The sequence below is a fragment of the Micromesistius poutassou genome (assembly GCF_964030765.1).
Source record: "Micromesistius poutassou genome assembly, chromosome: 18".
Taxonomy (NCBI): Eukaryota; Metazoa; Chordata; class Actinopteri; order Gadiformes; family Gadidae; genus Micromesistius; species Micromesistius poutassou.
Genome location: NC_140288.1, coordinates 13,635,748 through 13,651,104, shown reverse-complemented (window position 1 = coordinate 13,651,104; position 15,357 = coordinate 13,635,748). Strand labels below are relative to the sequence as shown.

Below are 15,357 nucleotides of genomic sequence, written 5' to 3'. Positions count from 1 at the left end.
ATTTCTTTCTCAGTTTGTTCTGACCACTTCAGTATCCAGTTATTACAAAACAAACCTGATTTCTGCATTAGTGATACATTCATTAAGAGAAGCCACCAAAATAAAAGCGCCACAAGAATAATTGGCTTTGTCTTTTTAGTGGCATTGCAGCATTCATCATATCTCAACCGTTTGTATGGATTCAACAAAGCGGCAACAGGGAATGTTGTAGGAATGTGTAGTGAATATCTCCATAATAACAGTTCCACTTTTACAGCCCACCCTCATTATGTACAGCTTTGGAAAAGTGGCAGTTTTCCCCCCCCAAGAATTCAGAGCAGAGTCTCCATTATAGCAACTAAAGAATGAACAGACACACATGGACTCTCCGGATGTTGTGTGTGTTTGTAATTTTCATGAAAAACAATGAGGTTGACAGCGAGCAAGACAGGAAGAGCAGTTGAAAGATTGCATCCGCAATTGTAGTCATTAAACGGTCCAGGTCCAATGTACATTCAATTAATGTTCTCTCTAACTGATCAACAACTAGTGTACACACACACAAATCTACCTATTTCAAAATGCATACCTGATAAAAGTTTGAAATAGACTTCTCTAAGGCCTTTAATTAAAACCAAAAGGAAAGGCTTCAAAAGCAACGTCATTCTATTGAAGACGTGTGAAGGCTACAATCACAATCCAGCAGCCCTTTGAGACGTGGCTCTGTGATGTGAAACAGCTCTGAGGAGATCGCCCTCCAATACGGTTCACCCCCTGCCTAGCTCAGTGGTAAGGCGATACGACCACAATTTAAAATTGGGAATCTTTTGCGCTGAATTTTCCTTCATTTTCCACAATCGCCGACCTGTCACCTGAACCGAGTCCCCCCCCCCCCCCCCACCCCCCCCCCCCCCCCCCCCTTGTTAAAGGTAGCGTGCACGCTCTAATTAAGCCCTTAGGAAACGAGGAACCTCCTTTTGATACGTTCCACTGCGGTCACTGTGATGTTCCCAGAAGAGCGCGGCAATGTGGTGACGGAGAGATAAGACAGGTTTTAAAAAGAAAGGCACAGGAGTAAACCTGAGATACATGCTCCCGCCCACTGCGGCGTTCCCATCACTGCAGCCAAGTCAGAAGGACGGTTGGAACCACAGGCGGAACCACGGCCTTCCACATGGAGCCTCACACACAGATCTGAACCATGAAGAAACTCAAACGGGAGAGGAAATCAATTAATCAACAATAAATCACAGCATTCTCGTTAAGATATTCACCGCCTGAGATTCCTCTGTGCATGTGTATATGTGTGTGTGTGTGTGTGTGTGTGTGTGTGTGTGTGTGTGTGTGTGTGTGTGTGTGTGTGTGAGAGACAGACAGGTACAGGGTCTCTGCGGTGCCCTCTGAGCTTTTGCAGTAGCGGTAGTGGGCGGGGCTTGTGATTGGCTGTGGATTCTGGGGGGGCCCCAGGTGGTACTGGGGGGGGGGGGGGGTCACACCACCACCCAGCTGGGTCTGGGGGCTCCCGCAGAGAAGTGTGGTGTGGGGGGGATGAGCTGGTCCTCACCCCCCTCCTCCCCCTCCTCCCCCTCCTCGGTGTCCTCCGTGTCTGTATCTACAGTCAGCAGCACCTACACACACACACACACACACACACACACACACACACACACACACACACACACACACACACACACACACACACACACACACACACACACACACACACACACACACACACACACACACACGCACGACTTAGTCAAATGTATTCAGTTCAGACATTTTTCCACAATCCGAAAAATTTCTAAAATATTTATTTGAAAAACCATCTTTTACGTATAACTAACTACAGCCACGTTTCCTTTCCGATGATCAAACATTTTCCACGCGGCGTAGCCAGCAGAGAGTCTGTAAAACAGGACCCCAGGTTGGAAGCCCATCTCTGGGTGTAAAGCCCGGACGCTGCCTGTCTGCTGGATCCATAGCCTGGCCCGGCGCCACGGCTGTATAACGTTTACGGCCTCTGGCACCTTCTGGCACACCCCCTACCCTTTCTCCAGGCTTTTCTCCGGGCTCGCTGGCGTGCTCCATAATCCATCCCATAATATTAGATCCAGAACAGCGAGACGCGGGGCAGCGGATCACAACACCGGCCATTGTTGACCACACTTGAGTTCATATCGCCTTACCCTGTCCCGCTGTCACTCAGCCTCCCTCACTCTTACTCATTCTCTCCGTTGCGTTTTGACCGGCATACCCTCCCCCCCCCACCCCCCCACCCCGCCCCCCCATCTCATTCTCTCAATCCCCTTCTTCTATTCAGCTCGGCGTTCCATAACATGGCGCGCCAGGGGGAAAAAGAGGGGGAATACAGCATGATTCCCAAATGTCACATTTAATACCGGGATGAAGGGATGTTGTGTGGCTCCCAGATAGACAGTGTGTGTGCGCGTTTGTGTGTGCCTGTATGTGTGTGCTTCTGCCTGTATGTGTGTGTGTGTGTGTGTGTGCGCGTGGGCAATATGTGTGTGTGTGCTTTTGAGCATGCGTGTGTGTGTTAATACGTGTGAATAAGTGTGTGTACCAGGGGCCCCCCCAAGAGGAATCCACTATTCCATAGGTCGGGAGGAAGACATAGGCTTCTGTTCCAAGTGACTCTGTGGGCGGCCTTTGCGGCTGCGTTCCCGCGGTCTCCAGACAACAGGGGCCGTTGAAGAGCCCTTCCATGTTCCCACCGCGCTTTTCTACCACTAATGGGGTAGAAAAAAAACAGGCAAACTTGTTTGTGCCACACAAGAGCCATGGTGCCACTTGGAACAGGCTCTGTGACGATGCGTTCTCACGCGCACGCCGAGGAGTCCCCTAGGAGTCCTCGCTGTGGTTGAGCTCGGCTGACTGTAAAGCCGTTTCTCAATTCGCGTTCTCGTGCGTACTCGTGTAGTTGCGTTCTCGGTAAACGTCATCAGTGGTGGCCCAAGCACTGTTCCAATTCCAAGTACGCGAGAACACGAGTACTGTCGTAAAACCCGGAAGTGTTCTCGACGCGTTCTCGACGAGGCCGTTCTACCGAGGATGCATCGGAGGTGACTCGTGTGGACTTGGGACCGTTAAATATCCCAGAATGCATCATCGAGTCCGCTGCTGTTCCAATTGCAGAGTGCGTACTCGCTTTCTCGGAAGTCTGTACTTGAAAGTCCGGACTTGCCAAGTACGTACTTCCAAGTCCGCGAGAACGTAGTCCGCGTACTTGGTATTGAGAAACGGCTTAAATCACAGTTTGTCGTACCGTTTAGGGGGGGGACAAAAGGCCACGTATGTGCCACGGTGCCGGGTCTGTATCCAACAGGTTGCCGTTCCCCGTATGATCGAAAAGGCAGTTTATTTCTCCGTTGTGGATCGTAGCCATGCCTTCTGGATGGACGAGGCTGATGGGGAGCGCCTGGCCTCACGGTCACGCTCTTATTTTGGTGAAAGTCATTCTGGGTAATGTAGGAAATGAACACACCGAGGCCGATGAATCCGGACAAGCGATAGCGAGAGAATACGATGAACTTTAAAACTACACCGACAGGAAAGCAAACAGCGGGATCGTTTTTGACGTTCGCGCGTTGTTTTCCCGAGCACGTAACAGAGTTTCAGCTGGGTATCATTCCCAGATTCGTCCAAACAACATTGCGAGATGTTTGTGGGAATTCTTTTCTTTGCGCTCTGGATCCTCACCTGGGATTCGTCGTCGGCGATGAAGGGCAGGGAGCCGGAGCGCCGGGGGGCGGGCCCGCCGTCACACGAGTCCTCCACGCTCTTGGTCGTCTTGTACTTCCTCATCATCAGACTGTCCACCACCCAGAACATGATGGCCTGCAGGCGGGCCAGAGACACGGGGAGGAGAGAGGAGAGAGGGAGACAAGAGCCTAGATCTCTCTCACTGTATATGAAGAGTTTGAAGACTTTTATGTTTGCTTTAGCTTTCTGCTAAATCTTAAATCTACAATGCTTCTATTTTTTAATTTTATTAGTAACTTTGCCTTTATTTTCTCACTTTCTAAAATGCATTTTTATTAACTCTGCCTTTCTAAAATGTTTTTTTTTAAACTTTGCCTTTATTTTCTATCTATTTTACTTTTTACTTATCTATTATTTTATTTTATTGTATGACAGTGTTTATATGTGAAGCACTTTGAGTCTGCCTTGTGTATGAAAAGTGCGTTATAAATAAAGTTGCCTTGCCTTGCCTTGCCTATGTATACGCTTAGACAGTTTTCATTGGTTATTATATGTAAATATAAATGTCCCATATGTAATATGTTAAATATAATATATATACCCATTTATCGCCAGTAAGAGAGAGAGTTTTTTTGGTGCCGTTTAAATTTATACGGTCAACTATTTTCATCCCTCGTAAAACAGAAACAGAGAAATCTTAAAACACCATCTCTTATCTTTGACCCCATCTTCTACTCTTCATCATATCATATATCTCAGCTGGGGAGCAGAGGAAGGTTCTGGAGGTCGGGGGGGGCAGACTCACGTTGACTATGAAGGGCACGATGAGCATGACCAGCACCAGCTCCAGCTGGGGATCAGTGATGTAGCTCAGCAACACCGCCTGCAACTGGGAACAAAAAGAGGGCGGAAAAAAACATTTACTTTCACTCAAAACCCCAACCTTAACTTCTGTACTATGTTTCCTATAGCTAGTATTCATTTTGCTATGTACATTTCTATATCATTGCTGTTGTATGCATGTACTTTCAGAAAATAAATAGAAACTATGTAGAAATGTACATTCTTGTCTTAGCTAAACATACGATAGCTACATAAAAAAAGCTGCAAGTTTACAGTAACTTCCTTAGAATTCAGAATGACCCATTTAGTCATAAGTTAGATGAAACTGTTTACATAAGTGTCGATTGTTCGACAGTAATTGTTGTGGACCATGTGAAGTGACCTCCGTTTTCTTGTCCGTACTTGTTCATACAGGGAAAACTGACCCCTTATTTCATTTTTACAAGCGACACCTGTATTCCCCTTGCTCTGCCACTTACTCTCCCACTCCTCCAAATGCAGTATTTTAGAATATTAGCATGTTAGCTCGGAGTAACAGCACCTTTTAAAAGATACAGAATGACCCGAGTGAAAAAGTGTGTTTCACATCTTATATGGGGCGCCCCGGTGGCGCACTGGGCTAAGGCGCATACCATATATTAGGCACAGTCCTAATCGCAGAGACATTTACTGCATGTCCTCCCCTCTGTCTTCCACACTTTCCTCTCTGTCTCTCTCTATAATAAAGCTGAAAAATGCAAAAAATAAATAAAATCTCTTTCACATCTTATATATAATAATTCAAAGTACAATCTTTTTCTATATTTGTTTCAGATGGTGGGTATGGCATTAATATAAAATATTTTTTACAATTGAAAAGGCATTTTTTTTAGAATATGGATAAAGATTCATAGATCTAAAGTGTAAAAAAGTGTAAAAAAAGTATAAAACTTATGCGAAAGTTCCCGATACAAGACCAGATGTATTATGACTGCATTTGGAGGTTCATTGTTACACTGTGAACAGAGATCCAAGAAAGGTGGCAGTTTGTGGCTGAATTGTGTGCGTGTGTATTGTGAGTGTGCGTGTGTATTGTGTGTGCGTGTGTATTGTGAGTGTGCGTGTGTATTGTGTGCGTGCATGTGTATTGTGAGTGTGCGTGTGTATTGTGAGTGTGCGTGTGTATTGTGAGTGTGCGTGTGTATTGTGAGTGTGCGTGTGCATTGTGAGTGTGCGTGTGTATTGTGTGTGCATGTGTATTGTGAGTGTGCGTGTGCATTGTGAGTGTGTGTGTATTGTGAGTGTGCGTGTGTATTGTGTGTGTGCGTGTGTATTGTGTGTGCGTGTGTATTGTGAGTGTGTGTATTGTGTGCGTGTGTATTGTGTGTGTGTGTGTGTATTGTGTGCGTGTGTATTGTGAGTGTGTGTATTGTGAGTGTGTGTATTGTGTGTGTGTGCGTACTGGAGAGCCACACTCACGTTGGTCCAGCCGGGGACCAGCAGCACCAGGCTGACCACGCCCTTCTCCAGCACCATGATCAGCAGGTAGAAGCCGCACTGGCCCAGCCACGCCGCCGCCTGGGGGGGGTCGCCTGGAGGTCAGACAGAGGTCAGCGCCACGGAAACCCCCAGAGGGGTAACCCCCCACAAGGTCAAAGTCTTTCATTCATGAATATCTTTATTTATTTGTGCCGTTTACTATTTATATTTGACCATTGTCAGTAGCACTTATCTGTAGTGATTTAGGAGTCACTACGTGTCATGATTTATCCAGATGCGTTGGGTAAAGGAGCAGGTAGGGGCAATGCTTCTTGCGTTGGAGCCAAACACCAATGAACCCACAATACACACTACTGCTCGTGAAGGTCGCTCCTGTGATCACAAACGGTTTGAGAGCGACATCTAGTGGCCATTGTTGGAAGTACAAAGCATTGTTTAATTAAAAAAGGTCCAGTGTGACGCGTCTAGCATCAATTTAGTAGCATCTAGCGGTGAGGTTGCAGATCGCAACCAACTGAATACCACCCCTTAGCCCTCCCTCGACTAGGGTGCCCTCTACTGGCCTGGACGGTGCCAATAGGCACTATAAATGTGCAGGGGCGGACAGTACTGTTAGGCAAACCAGGCACTTGCCTGGAGCCCCAGGCCCCACAGAAGGCCCCATAGAGGCCTTTTGGGGCCCCCAAAATACCGTCTTTATATTTCTTCCCCATATCTATATTAATTTTATAAAAATCCTGTCATAATAGCAGCGCCGGGATGTCCAATTACTCACGCATTGGACGGTCCCCCTGCTAACGCTCGAAGCAATCATGCAACTTCGCTACGCCCCCCCCCCGCCCTGCTAAGTACGCCACTGTAAATGTGTCGTGGTTTACGACCGCATCGACTAGCCAAGCTGCAAGTGATGAGGTTCCTGTGAAACGCCATTAGAATTGAATAATAATAATATAATAATAATATAATAATAATACATTTTGGTGAAAGCAAAGAAAATGCTCGCCTTCGCTTGCTGTATGAAGTGTTTGCGAGAGAGGGTTAAGCATCTCAGACCAGCTGGACATACGCGTTCTCTCTGTATAGGGCTCGTTCTCAGTTCAGGGAAGCACTAGGATTTGTATTGTCATGGGAAAACACTTAATTCAATTGGGCTATGGCTCAGCCACTTCATTGTCATGACTGTTTGGCCTCTTGAAGACACACTATTTGTTTTTCTAACGCTCCATATGGTTGAAAAGATTGACTTTCAAAACCAGATCATATTTTCCCCACATGTTTTGGGTGAAGGTTTACTTTAACAATTTATTAATACCGGGGGGGGAATTCAAGTGTCACAGCAGCAAAGCTAAACTGAATATCCCAAATTGTATCTTATCTTTAAACGCCAAATAAACACCACTTATGACACACCGTTTTCTTTCCAATTTGCCTTTCTGACTCACCGGAATTGTACCGGGTTTCGTAACTTTGTAAATGTCACCCACATGCACCAATCATGTGGGTGCTACTTTATTTGCTTTGCTTGTGTTTGGTCTATCTAACAAAGGGCTGTGTGTGTGTGTGTGTGTGTGTGTGTGAGTGTGAGTGTGAGGGTGAGTGAGTGTGTGTTTGGCCTCGGCCGCGCCGCGCTCTGTTGTTGTTGCCGGGCAAACATTTGAGCTCGTTTCACAACGGCCTCTCACCGTACTCCCCGAACGTGAGCAGGGTCCACTGCTTCACCTCCACCAGCTTGGCCACCAGCCGGACCCCCGCCCAGATGAACAGCATCCCCAGCGTGGCGTCCAACAGGAAGTTGATTAAGTAGCTACAGGAAATGAGACGAAAACGTCAGCGATCTGCCTTGAATACGCAAACCGCGATAACGACGCCTGCGCTGCTCGTGTTTTAGAGTCACATGAAAAGGGTGGCTGATTACATTATTATTTTTTTTTTTTTTAAATCACAAACTAAAAACTATTACAAAATGCTGTTTTATCTAATGGCATGCGGTCTTGGGTCCAACCAGTCTAACTAAAAATACATCACTAACTGAATCAATGATTCATTGATCCATTGGTCAATTCTAAATAGATAAAGTGAAGAAAGAAATTCTGCTTATAGCTTTAGCAACGCAATCAGTCGTCGTTTGTCCTCGTTGTCCCGCTGTGACCCCGGCCGTATGAGACACGCTCACGGCCGTCCCCTTGCGGGCCCCGGGGGGTCCCGCGAGGACCTACAGCGAGCAGGGGTCCTCCTCGGTGAGCGTGGACAGGAACACGTTGGCCAGGTGGATGAACAGCGCCCCGATGGCCTGCTTGGACGTGTCGTAGAACCTGGGGGGGGTGGGGGGTGGAAACAGGAAGCGATGAGGGCCGGACGCACGTGTCCGCAGGGGAACCGATTACGGAGAGAAGAGGAAGACCCAAAGCCACGATGTACACTTAAAAAAGAAAAAACGATGAAGTCTGCGGACAGCAGTTTAAGAGACATTTTAACATTTAACATGGTACAGCCAAAATAAAATGACGTTTAAAATGATTGAGTTGTGTCTTGTACCCTGCCGGGCTGGAGCATCAACCAAGCAATTGTTTTAATATGTAAATCAGATTTCTAAAAAAAACATTGATCTGTCAAATGGTGAAACTCGTCAGCCATTGGCTGGTGGCAGGAGCGTTTAGTGGGCTTTTCGTGAAGCAACTTGGGACACTGGGGGGGCGGAACGCAATTATTCGGGTGGAATTGTTGACCGACCGCAGGCGAAGGTGTACTGGGGGCGTGTTGGAAACGTTTGACTCATTTCTGCAGAGCACCCTGCACACACTGACAGATGAAGCCACAATTTCGACTTGGTTTCAACTCCGCTATTGTCTGTGAAAACACACCATTTCCGTTTTTTAGTATATCAGGGCCTTAAGGGGAGGGGAGGGGAGGGAGCGACAGAGACAGAGACACAGAGACAGAGAGAGACTACTGACCAGATCCGCCATGGCCGTCGGATGCTCGCAGGTTCTCGGAACCGCTTCACTGGAAACAAACGAGAGAAACCCAAACCACATGTTCACTTACGAAAATACAATCCTGTGGGCAGTTGGTAAAATAAGAGCGGCCAGTGTCTGTTGTTGTGGGCTTGTTATCATGACTCACACGCATACCGGCCCGGCTTTTAAATAAATGCTGCACTTCTCTCTCGGCCTATCAGCCTTGCACAGCTCTGCTCTGCTTGTTGACCTCTACGGTCATATCTCAAGGACTGCAAGGTGACTCACACACACACACACACACACAGAAAACAATAACTGGACATTTTAGAAACTTGATTATAAACCATCCCAATTCGGATATAAAATGCGTGCTTGTTCTTTACCTATTTTGTATTATTTTACTTTCTTTTTTTTTTTTTTTTACACTCATGTTATTCTCTCTATTTTCAAATCCCGGCAACATTAGGAGCAGATCAGTGAAGGAGCACCTGTCCACACAAAAAAAAAAAAACTATTCTCGGAGAGAAATAAGATTGAATGAAGGTTGAATGAATGAATGAATTCACAGGAGGCAGTCCCTTTAGCAATCAGGGCACCTCTCTTCAGACTATGACCAGGGTGGGGTAGGGGTGGGGGTGGGGGGGGAAGGCCGGGGGGGGGCATGCTGTACTGCAGTGCTGGAAGTCACCACCACAGCGCACGGATCATGGGACGGGGGGTGGGTGGGGGGGGGGGGTGAACTCAGGACACGGCGCCTGTAAACATTAACACACCAGCGGATGTCCTCTGACCTGAGCGAGCCACACACACACACACACACACACACACACACACACACACACACACACACACACACACACACACACACACACACACACACACACACACACACACACACACACACACACACACACACACACACACACACGAGGAAGGGGGAACGGGAGAGTGAGAGAGCGAGAGAGTGAGAGAGAGAGATATTGATTACTCTACTAATAAGTAACTGAGTGGAGGCTAGAGAGTGTATTGATCCGTCGCTCCACCCTACTGTCTAACCTTGTCACGGAAACAAAATACAACTTTAAACTGCAACACAGCGAATCGGGCCGCAATCAATCTGATATCTGAGGACAACAACGAAAAAATACCACAGAGACGGTGGACCCTCCTCCCAGCTCGACACACACTAAAGCATTAAATGTGTATAATTAGCGTATTTTGTTGTTGTTATGCGTGTGTCATTTCAATTAGGACTCTATTGAGTTACTGCATGGGAATCTATTGGTTGCATTGCAGGGTAAGGCAAACTCAGGTCAACCATTGTTGGATCTTGAAAACTTGGCTAAGTAATCTCCGCCACTCAGAGTGACCGTTGCTTTGCTATAAAAGCGTTTTGTAAAACAAACTTCCTGCGACCGTTGCTCCAAAAGCCTTTTGTAAAACAAACGTCCTTCCACTGAGAGTGGCCGTTACTAAGCCTCTTCAGTCATTCGTCCGAGCTTGGGAAAGTTTGGCCTGTAGTTCCTCTTTAAAAAGCATTAGACTCCCTTTTGCCGTTGAAACACATTTCTCCTGAAATGACCTCGTCATTGCCTCACAATAATGCCTAACACCCCCACACACACAAACACCGCCTGACCTGCTTCAAGCACGCACCTGCACTCAACATTAGGAAACTAAATTTAAAAAAATGTATTCTATAATTAATTTGCTTATTAGAATATCTTAGGGAAATAAGTTTCAGGTTAAAAAGAATTGGGTTACTTTGCAAACCATTCTACAATTGAAAACAGAACTAAAGTAAACACAATTTGCTTCCTACTAAATAAAGATTATAGATAGTTTTGTAGGTAATGTGCAATGCTTATAAAACCAAAGGAGTGGTGCAGTATGGCTACGGATCTCAATGCGTTGGCCTACTGATGAAATGCACAGAGCATATATTAAACATTGAAATACCCCACTCTACAGCCTCGTGAGGTTCATTGTGCCCGGAGATACAACCGTCCTAGAAACCGATAATAGGGTGGTGCCATTCATAGGCAGTCAGCTGCACCATGGATGTGGGCTATGACAAGAGGTCAGCTGCCTCAGGATCACAAGTTAGTACCGCAATAACTGGCTATTGTTCAATAAAGGGACTTTCTCTCAACGCTCATTGGCCAACCACGTTCGGTTCCGCAGCAGCCATCGCGTTAAAAAACAACGCATAGGGCAACAACAATCACGTTGAATGGCCGTGTGTCCAAAAAAACATCTTTCAACTTACTAAAACGGCAGGCAAGAGCTGTGTAGCAACATATAACATTGTTTCCTCGCGTCAAATGTGCTACTTTGTCTTTATGTCGAAACGGCAAATGTAAACAAAGCGCCACGTGGAACATTTCTGTTGCGCGTTCTTATCCATTATAGGCGACACCTAGAAGATCATCGATCCACGCACTGAACGGGTCGTTGAATTTGTTTGTTGGATAAACTACTCACGCATCAGAGTGCTGAACGCCACGACGCCCAGCAGCCCCTGGATCAGCACCCCGAACCTGTCCGTCAGGGCACCGTTATCGCAGCCGTGCGGGGTCGCGTCGGTGATATCAGACATATTCGTTATTTCCATGACTTTATTGATGTCCAATCGATCCGCCTGTAAAATGTCTTTGTATCCGTACATGTCCATGTTGATAGGGCTACTTAAAAACAATGCACGCGAACAAAGGGACACTTCTTAAAAAAAACAACGGCGTTTTGTGGACGAAATGGGAACTCCCGTCTTCTCTTCAAAAGATAAAATACATCCGAAACAATAAAAACACCGCCGGTTTATGAACCGACGAAGTGACAAGTAGTCCAGAGACTGACTTTCTTTTTTTTTTTTTCCTAAATCTTAAACCGTTTAGGAGGAAAAAGGGGGGGGTGGGGGGTGATCGATTCTCCGTAAAGCCGACACTTCCACGGCTTTTCACAACAAACCAGCTCAGGGCAGGGCGTGACGTCACCTCCCCCAGCTCTCCTCTAACCTCGCGATGTTTCGGGAAGATTTCCTCCTGTCTTTTGTCTGTCAATCTCGCCCTCACGCGAACAGAAGGGGCGACCGCGCAAACACGCGTGTCCAAAGTGGGAAGAATTACGACCCCCCCCCCCCCCCCCCCCCAAGCGATCGTAACACCGTATATTATACGCATTTTATAAATAACAGTCAGCTATAACGACATGTAGGACAGTTACGAGCATGTACTGTATATTTATCTATTTATTTGATGTAGGCCTATTTATAGGAAGAACTAATATACATATGTATGTATGGATTATATATTTTATATATTTTTTATATCAATACAGAACGCCAAATCCAGATTGCATCAGGCCTATTCATATTCACATATGTTGAGTCGGCCTAGCCTACATGTTACCACCCGCCCACGGTGCATGGGGGAAACACCATTCCGCCTCAAAATATCCCCTTTATCTCGTTAACCTGACGCGGGTGTGCGGGGCCTATATTACCCCGCAAAACAACACAGGTTCCTCCGCTTGGGTCCATAGCGCCGGGGTAGGCCCATATTGTGCAGAACCATGGCACGAATCGCACGTGGGGGGATAATCCCCTCTCCCGCGCGCTTGCGGAAAAAGCCTCTTGGATGCCAGATTAAACGAAGCACGGCGCGCGCCCCAACCATCTGTTACATCACAAGTGGGGTCTACTCTGCTCTAACCGTTTGTTGGCACTTCGGCGACTCGGGCCGATGCGGTACACGGTGCGGTCGGTCTCGGGGGAATTGAACCCCAATTGAACAACACGAAAGGGGAGAGACGGGAGAACTTTACTAAAAAAAAATGTCAGCTCTTTCTGATTAGTCAGACAATTCATTGAGTTGACACTGGCTCGTGGAACCATCAAAAACACTTTCCTCTGAAATGTCCCCCTTCTTACATTTTAACCATTTTAAAACAGGCTTGTTGTCTGACGAAGTGGGTCCTAGGGGAAATGGTAAATCAAAGAACGGCGAACATATGTCGGTGAAAGTGTGTTATTCGGTTATTCAATGTGTTATTCAGTAGGCTATTTTAAAACTTTAATTTGACTATTTAAAGAGCTGAAACGTGCGCACCGCCACTAGAGGATAGTGTTGACTCGAGATATTGGGTTGTTTAAAAGTGTTTTCACCAAACCTCATATAGGTATGTAAAATATATAGGCTATAGTCGGTTAATGGTCAATATTAAATGGGGTTGATTTTCTTTTCTTTTTACAAACATGTTCTCGCCTCTTCTATTCCTTGCGGGTTTATTGAGGTGTCGGGTCACTTAATTTTCATTTGGATTTTCTTTTAAATAGGCTTTATTTGCCAGATGGCATTATTTTGGGGGGTGCAGATTAGTTTCCTGTTGTTGCATCCGTTTAGTGTGTATTCTCATCACTCACATATCAATGAGCTAATCAATGGCGTGTAATTGCCTTCTTGTTTAATAAGAGGGAAGGTTACATTTAAATATTTAAATTATTTATAACCCAAATACGCAGCGATGTTCTGTGTTTGTGTGTATGTGCGTGTGTGTATGTGCGTGCCCGTGTGTGTGTGTGTGTGTGTGTGTGTGTGTGTGTGTGTGTGTGTGTGTGTGTGTGTGTGTGTGTGTGTGTGTGTGTGTGTGTCTGTGTGTTTTTTTTTTTTATAGTAGGCTACCTTGATAGTCTGAACCAATACGCTCCAAGGTTTAAACGTTATAGATTACTTTCCTAGGGAAAAATGGAATTCCCCTTTTCTGCCAACGCAATCAATTCCAAAGCACTTCCTTTACATGATAGGCTATGTGAAACGGAAACCTATTGTGGGTTTTTTCCGTGTCACGAGGCGTGGACTATGAAAATCATTTGATTTCCTCCGAAAATATTTTTGTGTATAAACCAGGAATACATTTCGTCAATAGGCAATGGACATATTTAAGTCCTCTAAAATATGGCTTAATGCGTTTCCCGCTTCCGATGTGTGCGGTGTGTATTTGCTTCTTTGCATTGGAGAGAACGAGCACAAAATAATAAGGGGGGTGGGTACTTTCACGTCTCTATTTATAATTGGCCCAAACAAATTTGTTTGCAACTGCACTAAAGGTCAACGAAGGAGTTGGCTAGAAAAATATCTGTCGAATTTTTTGGACATGCGCAGAGCGGAGATGCCATATTGGAAGGAGGGTTTGTGTAGTGCAGCAGCAGCAGCAGCAGCTGAAGACGTCGCTCGCTCGCTTTCAGAGAACGAAGGGAAAAGGGTCTGGAGGATTTAGACGCGAGAAAAAACTTCATCGAGGTAAGACAGGTGACAGCTTTAGGGTTTCTTTGTGTATTTGAAGTGGATTTCGATTGCGAACACGCGTTTCCCGAACGAAACGGGCACCGAGAGAGTTTTTTTTCTGCTTGGCAAAAAAAAAAAGCTTCAAGTGCTCCGAGGCGGTTTGTATAGAAACAGAAATACTAGAGCGTTCACGAGCCAAGTTGTTAAAAGTGTGTGTATGTGTGCGTGTGCGTGTGTGTATGTGTGTGTGTCTCGCCTAATTATAGCTTTCACTTTTTGATGAACACGTCGACTCGTTTTTGGTGCATAGTTCCTGCTCGTTGTGAATATTTGTTGTTTTCAATCATTTTATTAAAACGCAGTTTAATAGGCCCTGCGCATATTACACAACCAAAAACACGCTTACAAGACCGATTTTATCTCACTCCAAGTGTTTCTTTGGGCCCAAATGAAGGGTGGATGTTTCAACCAAAAATATTTTAATATTGAATAATTCACTTATTGCGGTCCTTCGCCTTGTTGAGTCACCGCTTTTTCCGCGCAAAGGTGCGCAAAAGTCATCCGAAAAAATACCGGACGTTGCCTAAATGTCAAACCACTTTCAACATGGCGGGTTATGTGTGTCAAAAACTGCGCATACAAATCTCTGAACAAGGAAAAAATAAAACGACGGCACATAGCAGAGCGGGCGATGTCTCTTTTGATGCGCACACACGAGCTTTAATGAATTAAATTTAAAGTGTGCGTTTGGCGACTCCGGGGGAGTTTTTTTCCGTTGCAGTTTTGAGTGTGCAAAGTACATGAGCTGGTGTGGCAAACACACACATGACCTGCAGCCCGGACGCACCGTGCAGCCGTGTGGCTTCGCACGTTTACGTTTCCTCTTTTACTTTTATTATGTGTTTTCCGACTATATATATATATATATATTTATATATATATATATATATATATATATATATATATATATATATATATATATATATAGGCTATATCGGGTTTTGTAGAAGGCGTTGATAGCCTGTAAGTGGGTTGTGTTTTACAGTTGAAGCGAACTGGGAACGGGGGGGATTTCAGCCCATGTGGTGAAA

The 15,357-nt window shown here is 45.7% G+C and overlaps 2 protein-coding genes across 2 annotated transcripts in view; one reads left to right on the top strand and one right to left on the bottom strand.

Moving 5' to 3' along the window:
• On the bottom strand, positions 1-11,947 carry tmem110l (transmembrane protein 110, like). Its single transcript, XM_084483381.1, has 8 exons — positions 11,469-11,947; positions 8,979-9,027; positions 8,241-8,336; positions 7,707-7,828; positions 6,004-6,116; positions 4,508-4,591; positions 3,700-3,837; positions 1-1,607 (listed from the first exon to the last, which is right to left on the bottom strand). The coding sequence occupies exons 1-8, from the start codon at positions 11,656-11,658 to the stop codon at positions 1,470-1,472; spliced, it is 930 nt and encodes a 309-aa protein (XP_084339507.1). The 5' UTR covers positions 11,659-11,947; the 3' UTR covers positions 1-1,469.
• A 2,215-nt stretch (positions 11,948-14,162) lies between these two features.
• sfmbt2 (Scm like with four mbt domains 2) overlaps positions 14,163-15,357 on the top strand; it is a 16,710-nt gene continuing 15,515 nt past the window's right edge. The window contains 1 exon segment of the mRNA XM_084483329.1: positions 14,163-14,281. The gene's annotated coding sequence lies outside the window, so the exon portion shown is untranslated.

Bases quoted from the DNA above. Each gene is read 5' to 3' on its own strand.
- tmem110l (XM_084483381.1), bottom strand. From the start codon at position 11,658: ATGGACATGTACGGATACAAAGACATTTTACAGGCGGATCGATTGGAC. The intron at 9,028-11,468 runs GTGAGTAGTTTA...GTTTGTTTCCAG, and splicing joins GGCGTTCAGCACTCTGATGC to TGAAGCGGTTCCGAGAACCT. The intron at 8,337-8,978 runs GTCAGTAGTCTC...CACCCCCCCCAG, and splicing joins CGACGGCCATGGCGGATCTG to GTTCTACGACACGTCCAAGC.